General features: G+C 41.1%; 2 protein-coding genes across 3 annotated transcripts in view; one reads left to right on the top strand and one right to left on the bottom strand.

Moving 5' to 3' along the window:
- RPRD1B (regulation of nuclear pre-mRNA domain containing 1B) overlaps positions 1 to 14,245 on the bottom strand; it is a 51,497-nt gene extending 37,252 nt beyond the window's left edge. For both annotated transcript variants that reach the window (XM_008056517.2, XM_021711587.1), the window contains exons 1-2: positions 13,645 to 14,245; positions 8,053 to 8,182 (exon numbers count right to left, since the gene is read on the bottom strand). In XM_008056517.2, coding sequence (XP_008054708.1) covers positions 8,053 to 8,182; positions 13,645 to 13,795 — 281 coding nt within the window. In that variant the 5' untranslated portion in view covers positions 13,796 to 14,245. The remainder of the gene's footprint in view (positions 1 to 8,052; positions 8,183 to 13,644) is intronic.
- Positions 14,246 to 14,272: 27 nt separating this feature from the next.
- TTI1 (TELO2 interacting protein 1) overlaps positions 14,273 to 17,632 on the top strand; it is a 53,177-nt gene continuing 49,817 nt past the window's right edge. Inside the window, exon 1 of the mRNA XM_008056516.2 lies at positions 14,273 to 14,334. The gene's annotated coding sequence lies outside the window, so the exon portion shown is untranslated. The remainder of the gene's footprint in view (positions 14,335 to 17,632) is intronic.

Genomic DNA, 17,632 nt, shown 5'->3' with positions numbered 1-17,632 from the left:
ACATTAGCTACTTCATAATTATTCTAATTCTGGGCTAAGTCTGTAGCCCATGTTGGCACAAAGGTGTCTAATTGATAATCTTAGAACATAGAAAGTAATGCAATCCTTTGTAATGCAATCCTCAGAAAAGTCGGATAATTTTTTCCGTGAAACTGAATATGAGATGACTACAACCAGTACTCAGTGAGAACCAGCTGCCTACCCTAAAATGTCAGACAGCGATGAGAACACTGGAGGAAGACTTTCCGAAAGGGAAATGAATTCACTCACCACCACCGTGTTTCTGTGAATTGTTCTGTCTTATGAGACTGACTTGTTTAGGTGGCAACAATCTTATATGGAACGGTTTTAAACAAGAAGGGATACCTCAACTTCTCAGTAGCTAAGTTAAATACCTTTAATAAGAACTTTGAGAAGAAACCATACCAAATTCAATAGAGATAGGAACTCTCGCCGCCCACCCCTAACCCTGACAGCACTTTTGTAAACTCGAGAGGAGCTGAGATTTCAGCCTAGCCTAGTTAGACTGTGCTACTTAAAATTTTTAGTGGCAAATTTCACTGAATTGGGGCCAGGGTATACAGAAGTTAATTCTCTTTTTGTTAAACTTTTTAAAGTCAGAGGTGAGGGTTAGGAAAAAAGGGGGAAACATTTCTACTGCTGAGTTTATAAAGCTTAAAAATATGACCCAATTATATTATATTTGTGATAAAAAACACTTTTATTCCACCTTCAAAATACATCCAGAAATGAACTACTTCTCACCTTTCCCTCTGCTATCAACCTGGTCCAAGCCACTATCATCTCTTGCCTAGATTACCACAATAGCCTCATTACTGGTCTCCCCACTTCCACCTTTGTCCTCCTACAATCTGTTCTCAAGTTTTCAAAGCATGATTCTAGCTGTTGTGTTAAAGCAGACCATGTCACTCCTTTGTTCAAACTCACCAACATTTCTTCCCATTCTCCCTCAGAATAAAAGTAAAAGCCCTTACGAAGGGCTTTGTAAAGTCTATACAGCCTTCAAGTCCTTTCTCAACTCGGCCCTTTATTATTTCTCTGGCCTCATCTTCTACCCACCCTTTCTGCCCCACTCCTGCTGCAATAGCTCTCTTGTCCTGCCTCAGGACCTTTGCACTTAAATGTCGGCCTTACCTGGGCCCATAGTTCCCCATAATGGTTGCATGGCTCATCCCCTTTCTTTCTTCGAGCATATGTTTAGTCACTCATCAACTTTTCAATGAGTCCTTCCCCAATCTCCATGTTGAAAATTAGACCACCTGCCTCTAGCTCATTTTTCCCCATGCAACTTATCTTCTGATATGCTATACAGTTTGCTTTCTGTTTAGCCTTTCCATTTGAATGCAATTTCCACAAGGTCAGGGGTTTCCCTTTTCCCTCTTGCTATATGCCTTAGAACAAGCACAATAAATATTTGTTACAGCATAATCTTTTTCAAAAACATTTACATAGGTCTCAGCAGGCCACACACTTACTTACCTTGCAACAATCATCTTCCCTCATCAAGGTCATTCATGTCAGGAATCAACTAAACACTCCCCAGCTCAATCAATGTAGGTTTATGAAATGCCATGTGCCTGGAGTACAAAGAATAAGGCCTAGGTCCTGACCACCAGGGCTTAGCCCAGTAGCCTTTCAGATCTCTTTAGCCTCATCTCCTTTTCCTATTCTACCTGAAACTTCACTCAACCATATGTATTTTCTACTCAGAACTCACCCTCTTGCGCGTGTGACTTGGTTCATGCTATCGCCTCTCCTACGAGTGGACCCTCCAAAAAGGAACAAGGCAAAGAGAAAGAAGAAGCTGTAATTCAGGTAGCTGAGGCACATGGGGTGATTTGTGGAAACAACAGAAGAATCTGAAAGAGTGGAATTAGATTTTAGAGGGCCCTGAATGCCATATTAAGGATGTGGCCTGTAGGTAATAAGAAGGCCCTGATGTGATCAAATATATGGCTTAGAAAAATAAAGTATGAAGCCAGGTGTGGTGGCTCATGTCTGTAATCCCAGCACTTTGAGAGGCCAAGACAAGAGGATTGTCTGAGTACAGAAGTTCGAGACCTGCCCAGACAACTTGGTGAGACCTTGTTTTTTACAATAAATCAAAAAATTTGCCTGGTGTAGTGGTATGTACCTACAGTTCCAGTTACTTGAAAGGCTAAGGCAGGAGGATCACCTGAGCCTAGCAGGTTGAGGCTGCAGTGGCCATGAGTGTGCTACTGCATTCTAGGCCAGGTGACAGAGTGAGACTCCAACTCGGAAAGAAAAAAAGTGTGGCTTAGAAAAATAAAGCCACTATAACTAATATAACCAAACTGCAACTAATCAGAACTTAATTAACTGGTTGGTACTTTTAACATAAATTCTGTTTGCTGCAGATCCTCTGTAGACTTAAAAGAAAGAGAAACCAATCGTAAAAACAAATTCTTATGAATGATTTAGATTTAGTTAAAAGGAGGGTGAGAGGTCCACAACACCAACCTGCCATCCACCACTGCTGGAGACATTTGGGACTCAAGACTAAGACTGGTTTTGAGTACAGTTTCAGCCACATTTTTATACAGTGAAAACTGATACTAAAACCTGTTATGATCATAAAACATTTTCAAAAGGCTTTAACCACTAAAATTCTGCAAAAAGTGGGGTTTTAGTTCAATTAGTGAATGTAATTAACCAGGATAGGTTACTTCCTTGAGTACTGCAGTAAATCAAAGTTTTGCTAGATAAATTATAGATAAAATAGTCAAGAAATCTTTCTACTGATGAGGTTTTTTTGAAGTAAATAGCTCCAGTGAACTGGAAATCACTTTAGCACCTGGAATCAGATACAACTAAAGCAATAAAGCAATTTTATAACAGAAGGAGCTATCTTTTCAGGTTATACTAACTCCATCCTAAACTGAGAAATCTTTAAGAAAAGACAAAAAAATCTGCCACCAATCTAGGAATAAAGCAAAAGATGGTTATGTTGAACACTTAGTGTGTATTTTAACTGATTCATTATAAATTCAGTCATTGACCATTTTTCAATACCGATGGCAAAACTGACCTTAAGAATGAAAACTGTATATTACACACACACACACACACACACACACACACACACACACACACACAGAATTGCTGCCTGAAGTGTTGGCTGAATACCTGAAACCTTGCTAAGCCAGCTTTGGGGGCTCTTTCTTCCTCTGTACTTCTTTGGTCAACCACAGTAATATGTGTATTTCTGTTTTATTCCATGCACAGTAGGCCTATGGTAGACCTACGAAGGGCAGAAGCTTTAATGAACACCTGCTTTCTTTCTGGGATCCTAGAATTTTAGCAGAGGGTGGCTACATGACCAATTCCAATAAAAACTCTGGGCACTAAAGGCTCTAATGATCTTCCCTGACAGATTACACCCCAAGCATGTTGTCACAATTCAATACTGAAGAATTAAGTATGTCTGTGTGATTCCACTGGGAGAAGACTCTTGGAAGCTCACGCCTAGAGAACTCCAGTCTTCTCTGCATGCACCCTTACTCTCTGCAGATTTCACTTTGTGTCCTTTGTAATAAATCATCACTGTGAATATGACTATTATGATAAGCCTTGTGAGTCCCCCTAGGCAGTCATCAAATCTAGGATTGGCCTGCGGACCCCCAATACAACAACAATAAATATCATGTGTACAGTGGTAATTCTCAAATTTATGTCTCCAGAAATTAATTCTCTACTGAGGCATCACACTTTAGAATACCTACTAGCCATCTCAAATTTAATCTGGCCAAAACAAAGCTCTTTACCACCAAGTCTTTTCCCCAATCATCAGCTCAAAACACCACCAGCAGCCATCTACTTACTTCAAAAACCTAGAAACCATCTTTGATTTATCTTTCCTCTATCAGCTTCTTACTCAACTCCTATAAAATCTTTTTTTTTAAAGAAAGAAAAGTTTATTTAAAAGTAAATTAGAGAGAGAAAGAGAAGAGAGAAGATTCACCTCCCCAAGGTAGGGGAGGGGACCAAAGCCAGGAGGCATGGTGACAGCCATAGCTCAAAAATGGCATGGTCACACCAGAGTCTAGCAAGGCAATGGCCGCTAGCTGCTTGTGGTTGAGTCCTTTTAACCATTCCCCTAGATGAGGGAAGATCGTTAAGGTGACTGGGTGATAGTCTGCTCCACATCATCACAAAGGGGCAGACAAGTACAGGTACTGATGTCAGGTGATGGACAGCAGGCAGATGGGTGGGTTAATCACAAGACTGCTGCCATGGTGGGGTTTATTCATATAGGAGGAGGAGGGACTCCATACAATAATTAAGCATTCAACAAATAGAAGCTATTGTTGTCTTCTCACTGCTCGAGATCTAGCCAATGTCCTCTCTAGCCTGCTCCACAGCAATATCCTCCATGCTCCTGTCTCTGCCCCTCCCTTGGGCCTTTACAATCCATGCTACACAGCAAGCCACTCTTTCAGTGAATGCTGGAAGACGTCATCCCCCTGCTTAAAATCTTCATTAACATGCCATCAACATAAAACCCAAACTCTCCCAGGCTTACAGGGTATATGTGGCTGGTGCCTGTCTACCTCTCTGACCTCATCTTGATGATACTTTTCTTATGCTCACTCTGTTCTCAACCACACCAGCCTTCATTCTGTTTCTCTTAACATGCCAAGATTATTTCTATCTTGAGTTCTTCTTAATAGCTGCTCCTGCTCTGCATGATTACCTCACATGTCATTTCTTTAGAGAGGCCTTCCTTAATCACGCTGCCTAGAAGAGATCCCATTCTAGAACATCATTCCATTTCATTATGTCCATTACTATCTAAAAGTATCCTGTTCATTTAACTGTCTTTTCCTGCCTTTTCACTGCAGCTCCTCTAGTTTCTAGGTCAGTACTTGGCACATAGAAGGCACTAATATGTGCTGAATGAAAAAAGACATGTACAACTGTCTCTGAACTGAGAAGAAAACAAGAAGGTACTTGTGTGGAAAACAAGTTTGCAGCCCAGTTAATTCAATAGCTCTTCAAGTCAAATCTACCCTATGAACTTGGCAGCTTTCTCTAACTTAAGTTCCTGCTTGTTTATGGGGGAAGGAAGAGGGTGTTATCATAAAGATATCCCTAATCAATCTGATCAATATTAATGGGTCAACAATCTTTGTTTATCAGCTAGTCAGAGAAAAAGCATACAGAATGCATATACAAGGGTGACCCAAAAGAAACCCAGAATTATCTTTTGGCGGGCAGGCCCCTGTGCTACAGGCTCCCCCCACTAGCTAAGTGTTCTAAGAACCCATCTACATCAGCGCACCTAGTGGTTTTGTTTGAGGCTGCGTTTGGCTTCAGTGAATTTTATGTGGAGAATCTCTCAACGTGTTAGCCCATTTATGAAGGAAGATTTATGAGCACACCTGCCCACTCTGCACTGAGTGCTCAGCAGTTTTTGACCCAAAGACAGCATGACCCCCATGCCCCACCCTCCCTATTTACCCAATCTCACCCTGAGCAACCTTTTTTTAATTTCCCTGATGAGAAAGTACTCAAAGGACAACTTTTTGCCGATGTGGAAAAGATGAAACAAAAAATGGCAGAAGCACTAAAAGGCATCAAAATTGATGCATTCAAAAACTGGAGCAGTGGAAAAAGCATCTCGGTAGGTATACTGCATCAAAAGGAGAGTACTTTGAAGGCAACTGAAGCTTAAACATGTAAGAATATATAATTTTTTTACATAAATAAATTCCAGGTTTTTGGGGCGCCTCCCTTATATTAATCAGGTTAGTCTTAGTATTGATAAGGTGCATCAGGATTAAGTAGAGTTTGTTGGACTTTATGTTCCAATAATGAGGTAGGGAAAGAAGTTTGAAAACATGGGAATCCTGAATCTGATACCCAAGCAGAAACTTAAAAGAACTAGAAGAATGTAAACAGAAAAGAACTTGGATTTTTTATTTTATTTTATTTTGTATTGAGAAGATTCCACAATGCCATGGAATCTGTCAAGCTGCTTTTACAGTGCCTCCTGGAGAGATTTAAGATGTTCCCAAGTAGAGAGAGACTGTTTAAGCCAGGAGTGGTGTACATGCCTGTAATCCCAACACTTTGGGAGGTGGAGGCAAGAGGACTGCCTGAGTCCAGGGGTTTGAGACCAGCTTGGGCAACTTGGTGAGTCCTTGTCTCCACAACAAATAAAAAAGTTATCCAGGCATGGTGGTGTAAGCCTGTGGTTCCAGCTACTTGGAAGGCTGAGGCGGAAGAATCACCTGAGCCCAGGTTGAGGCTGCAGTGGCCATGAAAGTGTACTCCAGTCTGCAAGACAGAGTAAGCCTCCTACTCAAAAAAAAAAAAAAAAAAAAAAAAAGAGACTTTAATCCTGGTATTGCCTATTCCTTTTCCCAGCACTTTCCATTTACCCTTTCACATTTCAGGGCAGCAGAAGATTAGTGATCCATTTTTAAATAAGTGCAATTTTAAAAAGAAATCATTCTATCCAATTCCCTAGACCAAATCTCTCCCCCAATAAGTTAATGTTAATTAATTAATTTGACAAACATTTACTGGATCCCTAGACTGTGCCAAGCAGACCACAATGTTGCCTAACTCCAGGGACATCATTTACATTGAGGCTATATAAACAGTATTCCCTCAAGCTACGTAAACCAGCAACTCTGTGCCAGACACTTGACTAGGTGCCTGAAATATAGCAAAGAGCAAAAAAGAAACAGTCCTTCCCTTCACGGAGCTTATAATCGAGTATATTCCACTGACTGTGCAAAGAATGTGATTCAGGCATTGCACTATGTACTTGCAGACAACCTGTCTTACTTTAGTCTCACAATGACTCTAATGAGACAGGCAGTGTCCTCCCCTTTCAGCCAATTAGGAAATTTGGGCTCAAAAAGTTAAATAACACATCCAGTGTTTGAGGCAAAGCTATAGCCAATGTCTAAGAAGCTGTGAACTAAATCTCATCAAAACAAAAACCCCTGTCCCCAATTTTAGACAGCTATTCAAATAATCTATTCTAAGCTTTCTGTTATGAAGATTCAGTATTATTTTCAAGTTAGTAACACATTCTGCTACTTCAGTGTCCATGTTCATGAAAAGACGAGCCAGGTATGTAGTTGACCACCAAAAATCTTTTTCATCTCTAGAAAGCTTTTCTCTTTGACTTCTAATTTTATTCTTTTAAACTTTTCAACTCCGATAAGGAATGCAGGACTTCATTTCTCATTTAAGGACTTTCACTTACATTTTAGACTCTAAAACAATCTTTGTTTAACCCACTAGTCTCCTATTCATCTTTCTCAACTTATTTTTGAAAAGATATATTTATTTTCATGTTTACTTACAAACATAATTTTCTACTGAATAGTTTTTCTTTGGTTTTCCTGGGCACCTAATTTATGCCTACAGAAAGCTTTTGTTTACACATGAAGAAAAATGATTTCCAAGACTTTTAATACAATGTATGCTTTCTATGTTATTAGCTACATGTGTAGTCCATGCTTCACTCCTCTGACATAAAACACAATAGCAGCAGGTTTACTATAACATAGCCAGAGAAAGCACCCACAATTCATACTCATAATTACTATTCTTGCAGCTACAATAATGACTACTATTTTTAGCAAAAAAAATCTAGAAATTCAGAAGTAAAAAAGACGGCAACTGGCAACTAATTTCTTGCTATTAAGGTTATATTACTAAAAGGCTTCCTTACTAGTTAGCTATGTGTTGATCATAAGCTAATAAGGTAACTCAACCAAACCAAGGAAAATACCATACTTGAGAAATAAATTCATTAAGAATACATCTGGGGGGGAAAGATGTGCTTCAACTGTGAGGCTGAATTTCTTTAATATATCAAAATGTTTACATGTCTCAGTTCTTAAGGACCCAACAAAACATAAAACCACAATTTGCCTCGATACAACTCTGTGAAGTAGGAAGTTGTCAATTTACAAAGACTATCACAGAAAAGGAAAGAATAAAAAGCTGGAAAAGGTAAGGCATTTAAAAACAAAACAGACTACGTACCTGGCAACATGAGAAAAAGCATCCACAAGGACAGATTCAAACTCTCTAGTGAATTCAGGTCCTTTCCTTTTACTGTTTTGGATGACATCATTCGCTAAGTACAGAAAAGTAAGCTTTCTATTTGATTTGGCTGAAAAAAAGAAAAGAGGATAATTTAACTTACACCAAAAAAATTCTCAATTCAGAATTCTTTTGCCCTCAGCTACTCCTAAAGAACATTGAGACAAGCATTACCTACTTGAGATCAAGTAGCTATGTTTAAAAAGACAACTTTAAAAAATAGGCTTAGAAATACAATTTCAAAAATAAAAAGAGCAGGCCATCTTCACTTATGTTATTTTAGCCAAGGTAATTAACTGGCAGTCAAAATGAAGATAATCCAAAGAAAATATTAATGTTAAAACCAAGGCTTTTATTTATTCTACTGCAAAGGGGAACATTTCTGACTCATACTTAGTTATCAAATATTTTATAATGAAAGACTAACTTAGGTTTCAATTTTAAAATTGTTTCTTGTAATTTATGTTCCTAAACTGAGAATTTCTCTCTGGTACTCCAATAACCACAGTCAATGACACAGAGGAATCTTGAGATGCACCAAAAGATATTTATCTCAAATACAAATATACATTAATACTACATTATTAATGAAAATTTACACACATCTGAAATCTGGATATGTGAAATTATGGCTCCCAGAAAAACCATAATTCTTCTCTTATTTATATGAAATGTAGTATTTCCTATTACTCTATATGGTATCATATATTAAACCATAAAAGTCTCATGCAATATGTCTGAGTTACAGTTGCTCGGGGGGACATTACTGAACTTCCTGGCTTCTATGCACATAACTTCTCAACCATAAAGTTACATCACTACCATTTTTGTCCCAGTTTTCTTTTAAGAGAAATAAATAAGAACATAATCAGATATTCCAAAACATAAAGTTTTTTCCAGTGCTAAAGTACCTGAAAAACTCAGGCAAGCTCCACCTCAGCCTTTACACACACCTGAGTAAGTAGTCCTTGCTTTAGTCTCTCTAGTCCTCGCTCTAGCTAGTCTTTTGAAATGTATAAAGCATGTATAAGCTCTGACACAGCACACATAAGACCTGACATTTTAAAATGTAGGTAGAGGAGAATAACCCGATTTAAAGGTAAAGGTAATAAGTACATTATACTTTAAACTGATGTCTTGAAATGTTAATAAAATTAAATATGAATATCTTGAAATCTGTCTTAATCTTGTAACTTATGGTTATAACCTAGTTTACATTGCCAAATGATGAGGATATTGTGAATCTGGAGCTTTCCGTAACTGTTTGAATTATTATTTAAAAGCAAAACAAAAATGTCAATAGTTACAATACCTACTGTTGCTACAAAAGTATGATTATGGCAGAAAGTTTTTTTTTCTTTTTGAGTCCGAGTCTCACTCTGTCACCCAGGTTGGAGTACAGTGGCACACTCATGGCTCTCCACAGCCTCAGCTGGGACTACAGGCACAGGCCATAATTTCTATTTTTTTAAAAGAGACGAGATCTTGCTATGTTGGCCAGGCTGGTCTCAAACTCCTGGGCTCAAGCAATCCTCCTGCATCAGTCTCCCAAAATGCGGAGATTATAGGCATGAGTCACCGCACCCAGCCAAAAAACTTTTTTGTTGGTTAAAGCAAACCTTGTTGTGGGAAATTGCAGTAAGTAAAGTTACCATGTCTACAATGTCATGAAAGTTGGCAGATTCGTAAGTAAAATGGAACTTCAGCAATGCAAATTTGATTAAGTGAAGCTTTACAAATTCCACATACTTCATGTTAAAAAACCTAGAATCTATATTGTAAAAATCCCGATTTGGACATTCAAATCTGGACCTGATACATTTTCAGTATTACAAATAAAATATCTAAGAGAGTCAAGGTTTTCACCAACTACAGTGTTAATTTTCCATCATCCCCAAACTTAACAACGGGAATTTATTATAAAGAGAAACTGTCTCCCTCCACACCCAGAATCCTCAACAGTCAATATAAGCACCATGTGTGCACCATGTATGACAAAACACTAGAGCTCCAGGGCAAACACAATTGCAAAACATACAACACATACACCCCTCCACTCCAACCATGGGTGACAGACAACTCACCTGTTCAGATGTCGTTCCCATATGACAAAATAGATTCTTTCAGCCCCCACCTATGCTCATTCCAAATTGATCATACTAGTTGTTGAGCAAAGTTTAAACAATTGGCTAATCAAAAATCTTCACTTGTTTGGCTGGTTTTGGTATCTAAAGTCTTAAAGTAAATTTTGGAAAAAAGGCCTATTTACCTACACTCAGGCCAAGATACAAAACATCACTAAAAAATACTCATCTAAGAGTATTTGACACCGAACTACTCCATAAAGAAAAGAAGTTCTACTCAGAATAGAGCCCAAAGGGATAAATTTAGAATTATTCCTAGCTGGGTGTGATGGCTCATGCCTATAATCCCAGCACTTTGGGAGGCTGAGGTGAGAGGACTGCCTGACCCCACAGGTTCAAGACCAGCCTGGGGAAGATGGCAAGACCTCATCTCTACAATAAATCAAAAAAATTAACTGGGCGTAGTGGCCCACACCTGTAGTTCCAGCTACTTGGAAGGCTGAAGTGGAAGGATCGCCTGAGCCCAGCAAGTAGAGGCTGTGGTGGCCATGACTCCAGCCTGGGTGACAGAGTAAGACTCTGACTCAAAAAAAATAATTATTTCTAGAACGTGGAAAGATAACACATTAGAAATGTTCTGAAGGCATCTTAGAGACAGTCTGTGAGCACCTCAGAGGAAATGACTTGACCCTAGAGACTATCTAAGGGCTAGTCACTCTGAACATTAGGGTACAAAATTCTTTTCCACCTTAGTGTGTAGGCATTTTCCACTCATGAAGGAAGCTTAGATATTGGAAAGCTGGGTCTTGATGCTTGGAAGGCATCTTCTAGCTCTGCACCGTTCAATATGACAGCCACCAGCTGCATGTGGCTGTTGGAAAACTTGAACTACAGCTAGCAAAAATGGAAAACTGAATTTTCAATTATATCTATTTAAAATTTTAGTTTCTCAGTCACACATTTTAAGTGTTCAATAGCCACATATGGCAAGTGGCTACCTTGCTGAACACCAAAGATATGAAACACTGCTGTTATCACAGAAAGTTGTACTGTACTTAGTACTGTTCAGATTCCTTACTCAACCATGAAAATCATATCAGAGACCATGATTTAACTACTGAACTATTCTTTTTCAATTGTATTTTATTTTTTTAGAGACAAGGTCTCATTCTGTTGCCCAGGCTGGGTGCAGTGGTGCCATCACAGCTCACTCCTGCCTCAAACTCCTGGGCTCAAGTGGTTCTTCTGCCTCAGCCTCCTAAGTAGCTAGGACTACAGGTACATGCCACCATCCTTGGCTAACTAAACTGTTTTTTAACTGTGTAACCGTGTAACACGCTATGTGCTGTGGTGTTACAGAGAAACAAGAAGGTCCAGTTTCTCTCTCAAAACACAATCTAATGAAAAAGACATAACTATTCAAATAAGTTAACTAGTAGGAATAAAGTAAATGCTAAATTGGCGTGATGGGGTGGGAGACATTGATTAATTCTAACAAATGAAAGCACTACAGGTTTGGTTGGAGTCAGATGACCACCTTCACTTATTAAGTTCACTGAGTACTTGAAAAAGCAAAGTTTTGGCATCAGACAGCCTGGGCTCATGTTCCAGTTGTATGCCCCTGAGCAAGGTACTTAACTTCTGTATCCTTGTCGTCTCATGTATAATATGGGGATAATAATGTTGGCCTACTTGCAACATAAAGCTCTATCATATGAGATTAGGAATAAAGGGTCATAAATCAAAGAACTCTTTAAATTATTATTTTCCAATAATTCAAATAGGGTGAGGTGAGGAATCAAGCATGCTTCACACACACAAAAATGACATTTGAGACTGACTTTGTCTCTGAGATCCCACCAAATAGGATTCTCTAGAGTTTTTCTTACATCTCAGCAGATATTATAAGTATTTGAATGGCATAGTGGGGTATATGAAGTAGGCATTAGGAGCCCCAAGATCTACCCCCTAACTGCCTGAAGAGGGTGAGGAGATCTCTATCTCAGTATAGTACAGCACATGAGATATTTGGGGACCCCTGCTAGAGGTCTAGAACTGGGTCTCCTAAAAAATCCTGGATGTTGGTGTCTGCCAGCCTGATGTAGTCTGAGCTTCACCACTTCAAAGGCCTTGAAAATGCCACATAGCCACTTTAGTTTCCTCATCTGTAAAGTCACTTCCTAAGCTATAAAGGCCTACTGCACAGAGTGCCCAAAATAGCTTGGAGCTTCATTTTTCAGTCTTCTGTTATCAAACTCATCAAAGCACCAGGTAGGAGTGTAGGTACCAATCTTTCCCCCCAGACTGTAAGAAACTTGAAGGCAAAGACCATGCATGCCTCACACCGAGTAATCAACAGTCCCATCTCACCATAATTTACCGAATGCCTCCACTGTGCCTGTCACCATGCTAAATGTTCATATGGATTATCCTGTTTACTCTTCACCACAACTAGTTGTTTGAGCCCCTCAGTTTTACCTCATTTGCAAAGTTCCTACTTCACTGGGTTCTGAGAACTTTTTAAAAAATGACAATGTATGTAAAGATATCGACACTACCTGGGATACAATAAAGGCACAATAAATATCAGTTATCTCATGCTCATCTCATGGACAAAGAAACCAAAGAGCAGACAGGGTAAGACAGGTCAGTAAGTAGCAAAGTCAGACTTAAATTCCAGGCATCTGGCAGAGACAACATGCTACTGCGTCCAATCCAGTGCCTGGCACATAACAGAGTGAGCTCAGTGAATGTCAGATCCTGAGCAGGGCCTGAAATCAATGGCAGCTGCAGGAGAGGTCCTGACAGGTCAGGTCTGGGTGGTGCAGCCCCTTAAGCTCTCTGAGATAGAAGAGACTGCCCATTTCACAGGGTTATTCTGAGGACTGGGTACGAAAATATACACAAAGGTCTTGCTATAGTGACTGGAAAGTTGTAAAGGTTTTGTACGGGACCGCTATCCTGTCTGTTTTACAGAAAAGAAATATAGGCACAGGGAGATGAAGAAATACCCAGATACCCAGTATCCCTCAGCTAGCAGGACCCGATACGGGCTGTTTGACCTCAGAGTCCGCTGGGTCTTATTCCAAAAGCCCAGCACAGGGACTGGCACTAACAGGTTAGAGCCAGTCCCGTCCAATGGGGCTGAAATGCAGTTGAAATAATATAAAAGTCACAAATGTCAAGGGGAGCCTCAGGGAAAACAGCTTGATGAACTGGAAGTCTGGGCACCTGAGCCCCAGTTCGTGGAACCTCCGACAAGTACCTTGAACCTTCCTGGACCTCAGTTCCCTTCTCCAAGAAGGGGGATAACATTGTTTTCAATCCCAGAAGCGCGATTACAGGCCCAGGCCTGGAGAGCAACGCTCAACTGAGAAGCTAGAGGGCCCGGGGAGTGAGCGGGAAAGGACAAGCCCGGGAGGGACGAGGGGGTGGGGAGGATGTTTACCTTTGCGGAGCTCTCGGTGCCACACGGAGACGATGGGCCCCGCGTGCTTGCGGTGGTGAATGAGCCACAGGGACAGGGTCTGCACGCTCTGCTGAGAGTTACTCAGCTCTGAGAGCTTCTTCTCCAGCGCCGACTCAGAGAAAGAGGACATGGTGGCGGCGGTTAGGCCCGGCAAGGAGCGGACCAGGCCGCCCAGTGCGGCTGGGAGAGCGACCGCACGAGGCCGGGGCCTCGCCTGACAGACCGCGGGACTCTTTCCCGATTGACGGACTGCCAGAGGTGCAAGGAGGGGGAAGGGATGGGTCTCCGCAGTAACAGCCGCCCGCGCCCGCCACAAGATGGCCACCCGACCTCTCACCCCGCCGCGAACAGGGTCAAAGGGCAAGAGCCGGAGTAGCTGGGCACCCAGAGGCGTCGGAGCTGTAGAAAGATGTTCCTTTGGCGACGGCAGCCTCCCTGAACCTCGCTCAGGGTACTTCGAAGGAGACAGGCCGAGGGAAGGAGCGAGGCTCCCCCAGCCCCCGGAAGGCGCTTTGACCGCTGGAGTCTGCACGCCGGCGCAATGGACTCACCGGAACCCTTTCTCCCGCTCCCGCAGAACTTTTCTGGCGCCGCACGGCGCGCTTACTAGCACGTCACTTCCGGCGGAGCACAGGAGGCGGGAGAGTGAGGGAAAGGCTGGAAGACGAGGTAAGAGAAGAGTGGCGGGAACCAGAAGGAGCCCAGCCGCTGCGATGCCTTAGAGGGGGATCCCGAGGGGCCACTGACGCTGAGAGGTCATCACCTGGGTATGGGAGGGGGGCTTCTTCCTCCACCTGGTAGGCCCAAGGCCGCACTTTTCCTCCATACATGTTCCGCTCCCTGGCTGCCCACCCCCCCCAAAGCTTCTTTTCTGTTCTTCCAGGCTACCCACATGCCCTTTCACGCCTCCACATCTTAACTCTCGTTCTCTCTCCAAAGGCGACATTCCCTTTCTCACCTGGGGAGCTCCTACTCAGCCTCCAGGACCACCTTTTACTGTCCAGTTCTGACATTTGGTCCCTTACAGCGCCGCTATAAAACACACCCTCGGCTTAAGTGGTAACTTCATGCAGGGTATTACTTTCTGCTTTTGCCTTCTGGGGGTTCAGATGACGTTCTCAAATTTAAGTGACACGTTAACTTTGAGGTCGGGCGGGGCGGTGGCAGAGTGGAAGGAACTGTCTTACCCTCCCAGTGCATCCATTGACCCCGTTTTAAGAAATATTATCTGAGACCCTACACTCTGACCCTAAAAGTTTTGAATCACAGTTAATCAACTCAGCAGAAAAATTCTGTCTTTCTAACTCCCTCGAGAGTAGTGGTAGAAAGCTAAGTTATCACAGACATAACAGAATTTTAAAATTCCTGATCATCATATAATTTCCTAGTTGTGGACAGTCCCTGGTTTTGGAGGCATTCTTCTTTTGGCTTTTGCTCTATTGTACTCTATTGCAGTTTTTTGCTTAGATGCTCTTACCCCTCCTCCAGACTAGAATCATTGTAATCATAATGAGTGGTTGCTTTGTGCTAGACACTATTTTCACAAGGTCACTCATTTAATCTTCAAAACAAAGCTGCAAGGCAGGTATTATAGTACCCCGTTTGACAGTTGAGGAGACTGAGGCTCAGGTTAAGTGACCAATCCAAGATTCAAGGGAAGTGACTACATCTTAGCCATCTTTTTTACCCAGCACCTGATTCATAGCTGAGTGAGTTAATTGAGTGATTTAACTCAATTGAGTGAGTTAATGTGAGAGAGGTGACTGGTCTAAAATCATGCAGTCAATATGGGGTCATCAGTGTAACTGAGAGCTTTTGAGTCCAAATCTAGGCCATCTTTCCATATTACATAACACTGTCATATATTGAGCACTTTTGTACCAAGTCACTGTATATTAAGCACATTACATACATTCCTTTAATCCTTATATCAGTCCTATGGGGTGAGCATTATTATCTCTATTTAATAGATGAGAAAACATAAAACATGGGTAAGTAACCTATCCAGGGTCACTTGGACATAACTAGGAGTCAAATCAGGGTTATCTTATATCTGATCCCAAATTCTTAACTCCTGACCCAGTAGTTCATTCATTCACTCAGCAAATACTTTTTGAGCACCTATGTCCAAAGCACTATTCTAGGCAAAACCAGACAAAATCCGTGTCCTCAGAAATTTACCTTCTGCTGAGAAAGATAGAAAAACAAACATGCAAGTTTTAAATGGTCAGAAAGCTATAAGGACCTTGAAGAAAAATCAAGGAGATAGAGGGGAGGAAGAATGTGTGGGTGGATAGGAATCTATTATATATGCTCCTCAGAGACTGATAAGGTGGCATTTGATCAGAGCCCTAAAGAAATGAGAGAACAAGCCATATGCTGCTGTTCCAGGAAAAGGGAAAACCAAGTATAGACTATTGTTGGTATTTTGGAGGAACAGCAAGAAGGATAATAAGGTGATATGAACCAGACGGGTGACTGGAAAAAGCACAGAAAAGTAGCAAAGGACCACATCACATGGGGACTTACAGGCACTGGTAAAAACTGGATGTTACTCTGAGTGGGGTTCATTGGACTGTTTTGAGAAAAAAAAAAAAAAAGAGTTGTGACTGTTAGGCAGAAAATAGTAAGGGTGCAAGGATAGAAGCAGGAAGATCAGTTTGGCAACTATTGTAATAACCCAGGTAAAAGGATGACTCAGACTAGAATTGTATCAGGGGACACGGTAAGAAAGGGACAGGTTCTGGGGATATTTTAGAGGAAGAAATAACAGAATTTGCTGACGGATTGGATATGGGGTGTGAAAGAAAAGCAAGGATTTAGATGATCCCAAGGGTTTTTAGTCTAAGCAACTGCAAGAATGATGTTTCCACTTACTGAATTGCAGAAAGAACAGGTTTGAGGAGTAAGAGCAGGCGTTTGGCTTTAGACATGTTCAGTTGGAAATGCCTGTTAATGTCTAATAAGCAATTGGGTTTATGGGTCTGAAATTCAAGAAAGATCTGGCTAGAGACAGAAGTGTAGGAGTCATAAGGGGGAATAGGTATATAAAGAGACTGAGTCCTAGGACTCTTCAACATTTGGAGGTCTGAAAGATGAGGATGATTTGATTAAGTAATTTTTTCTCTTACGCTTAATATTAATTACACTAATTAATTTTCTTTGTTTATTTTTAAAATGTGGGGTACAGTTCAGGGTTAGGTACATACGTGATCATTGTACAGATAACATGTACGTACCCTCATTGATGTTATGCACCTCCCCCCAGAAGTGTCCCACTTACTGCCAGTCCCTTATAGTATTATGATAAATGCTCAGGGTCCACTTATGAGTGAGTGAGTACATGTGGTACTCATATCTTTGTTTCTGTGATAAATCACTGAGTATTATAGACTCTAATTCCATCCAGGTTGCTGCAAAGTTCATAATTTTGTTTTTCTTTATGGCTGTATAATGTTCCATCATATAAATATAGCTCATTTTCTTTATCCAGTGTACTTTCAATGAGCAGCATGGTTGGTTCCCTGTTTTTGCTATTGCGAATAATGCTGCAATAAACATGCATGTGCAGGTATTTTTTTCATAGAGTGATTTGAGTTCCTCTGGATATATTCCCAAAAGGGAGATTGCTGGGTTGTATGAAAGGTCAATTTTTAGATCTTTTAGAAACCGCCAAACAGTTTTCCACAGAGGTTGTACTAGTTTACACTCCCACCAACAGTATAGAAGTGTTCTCTTTTCTCCACATCCTCTCCAGCATCTGCTGTTTTTTGAGTTATTGGTGATGGCCATCCCGATTAGAGTTAGATGATATCTCAGTGTAATTTTATTTGTTTGTTTGTTTGTTTTGAGATGGAGTCTCACTCTGTCGCCCAGACTGGAGTGCAGTGGCTGCTCCCGGCCACCGCAGCCTCCACCTGCTGGGCTCCAGCGATCCTTCCGCCTCAGCCTTCCGAGTAGCCGGAAT

Source organism: Carlito syrichta, unplaced genomic scaffold, assembly GCF_000164805.1.
Source record: "Carlito syrichta isolate Samal-C Ts95f unplaced genomic scaffold, Tarsius_syrichta-2.0.1 Scaffold302386, whole genome shotgun sequence".
Taxonomy (NCBI): domain Eukaryota; kingdom Metazoa; phylum Chordata; class Mammalia; order Primates; family Tarsiidae; genus Carlito; species Carlito syrichta.
The sequence above is the reverse complement of the archived record's forward strand: the minus strand, read 5'-3'. Positions and strand labels throughout refer to the sequence as shown.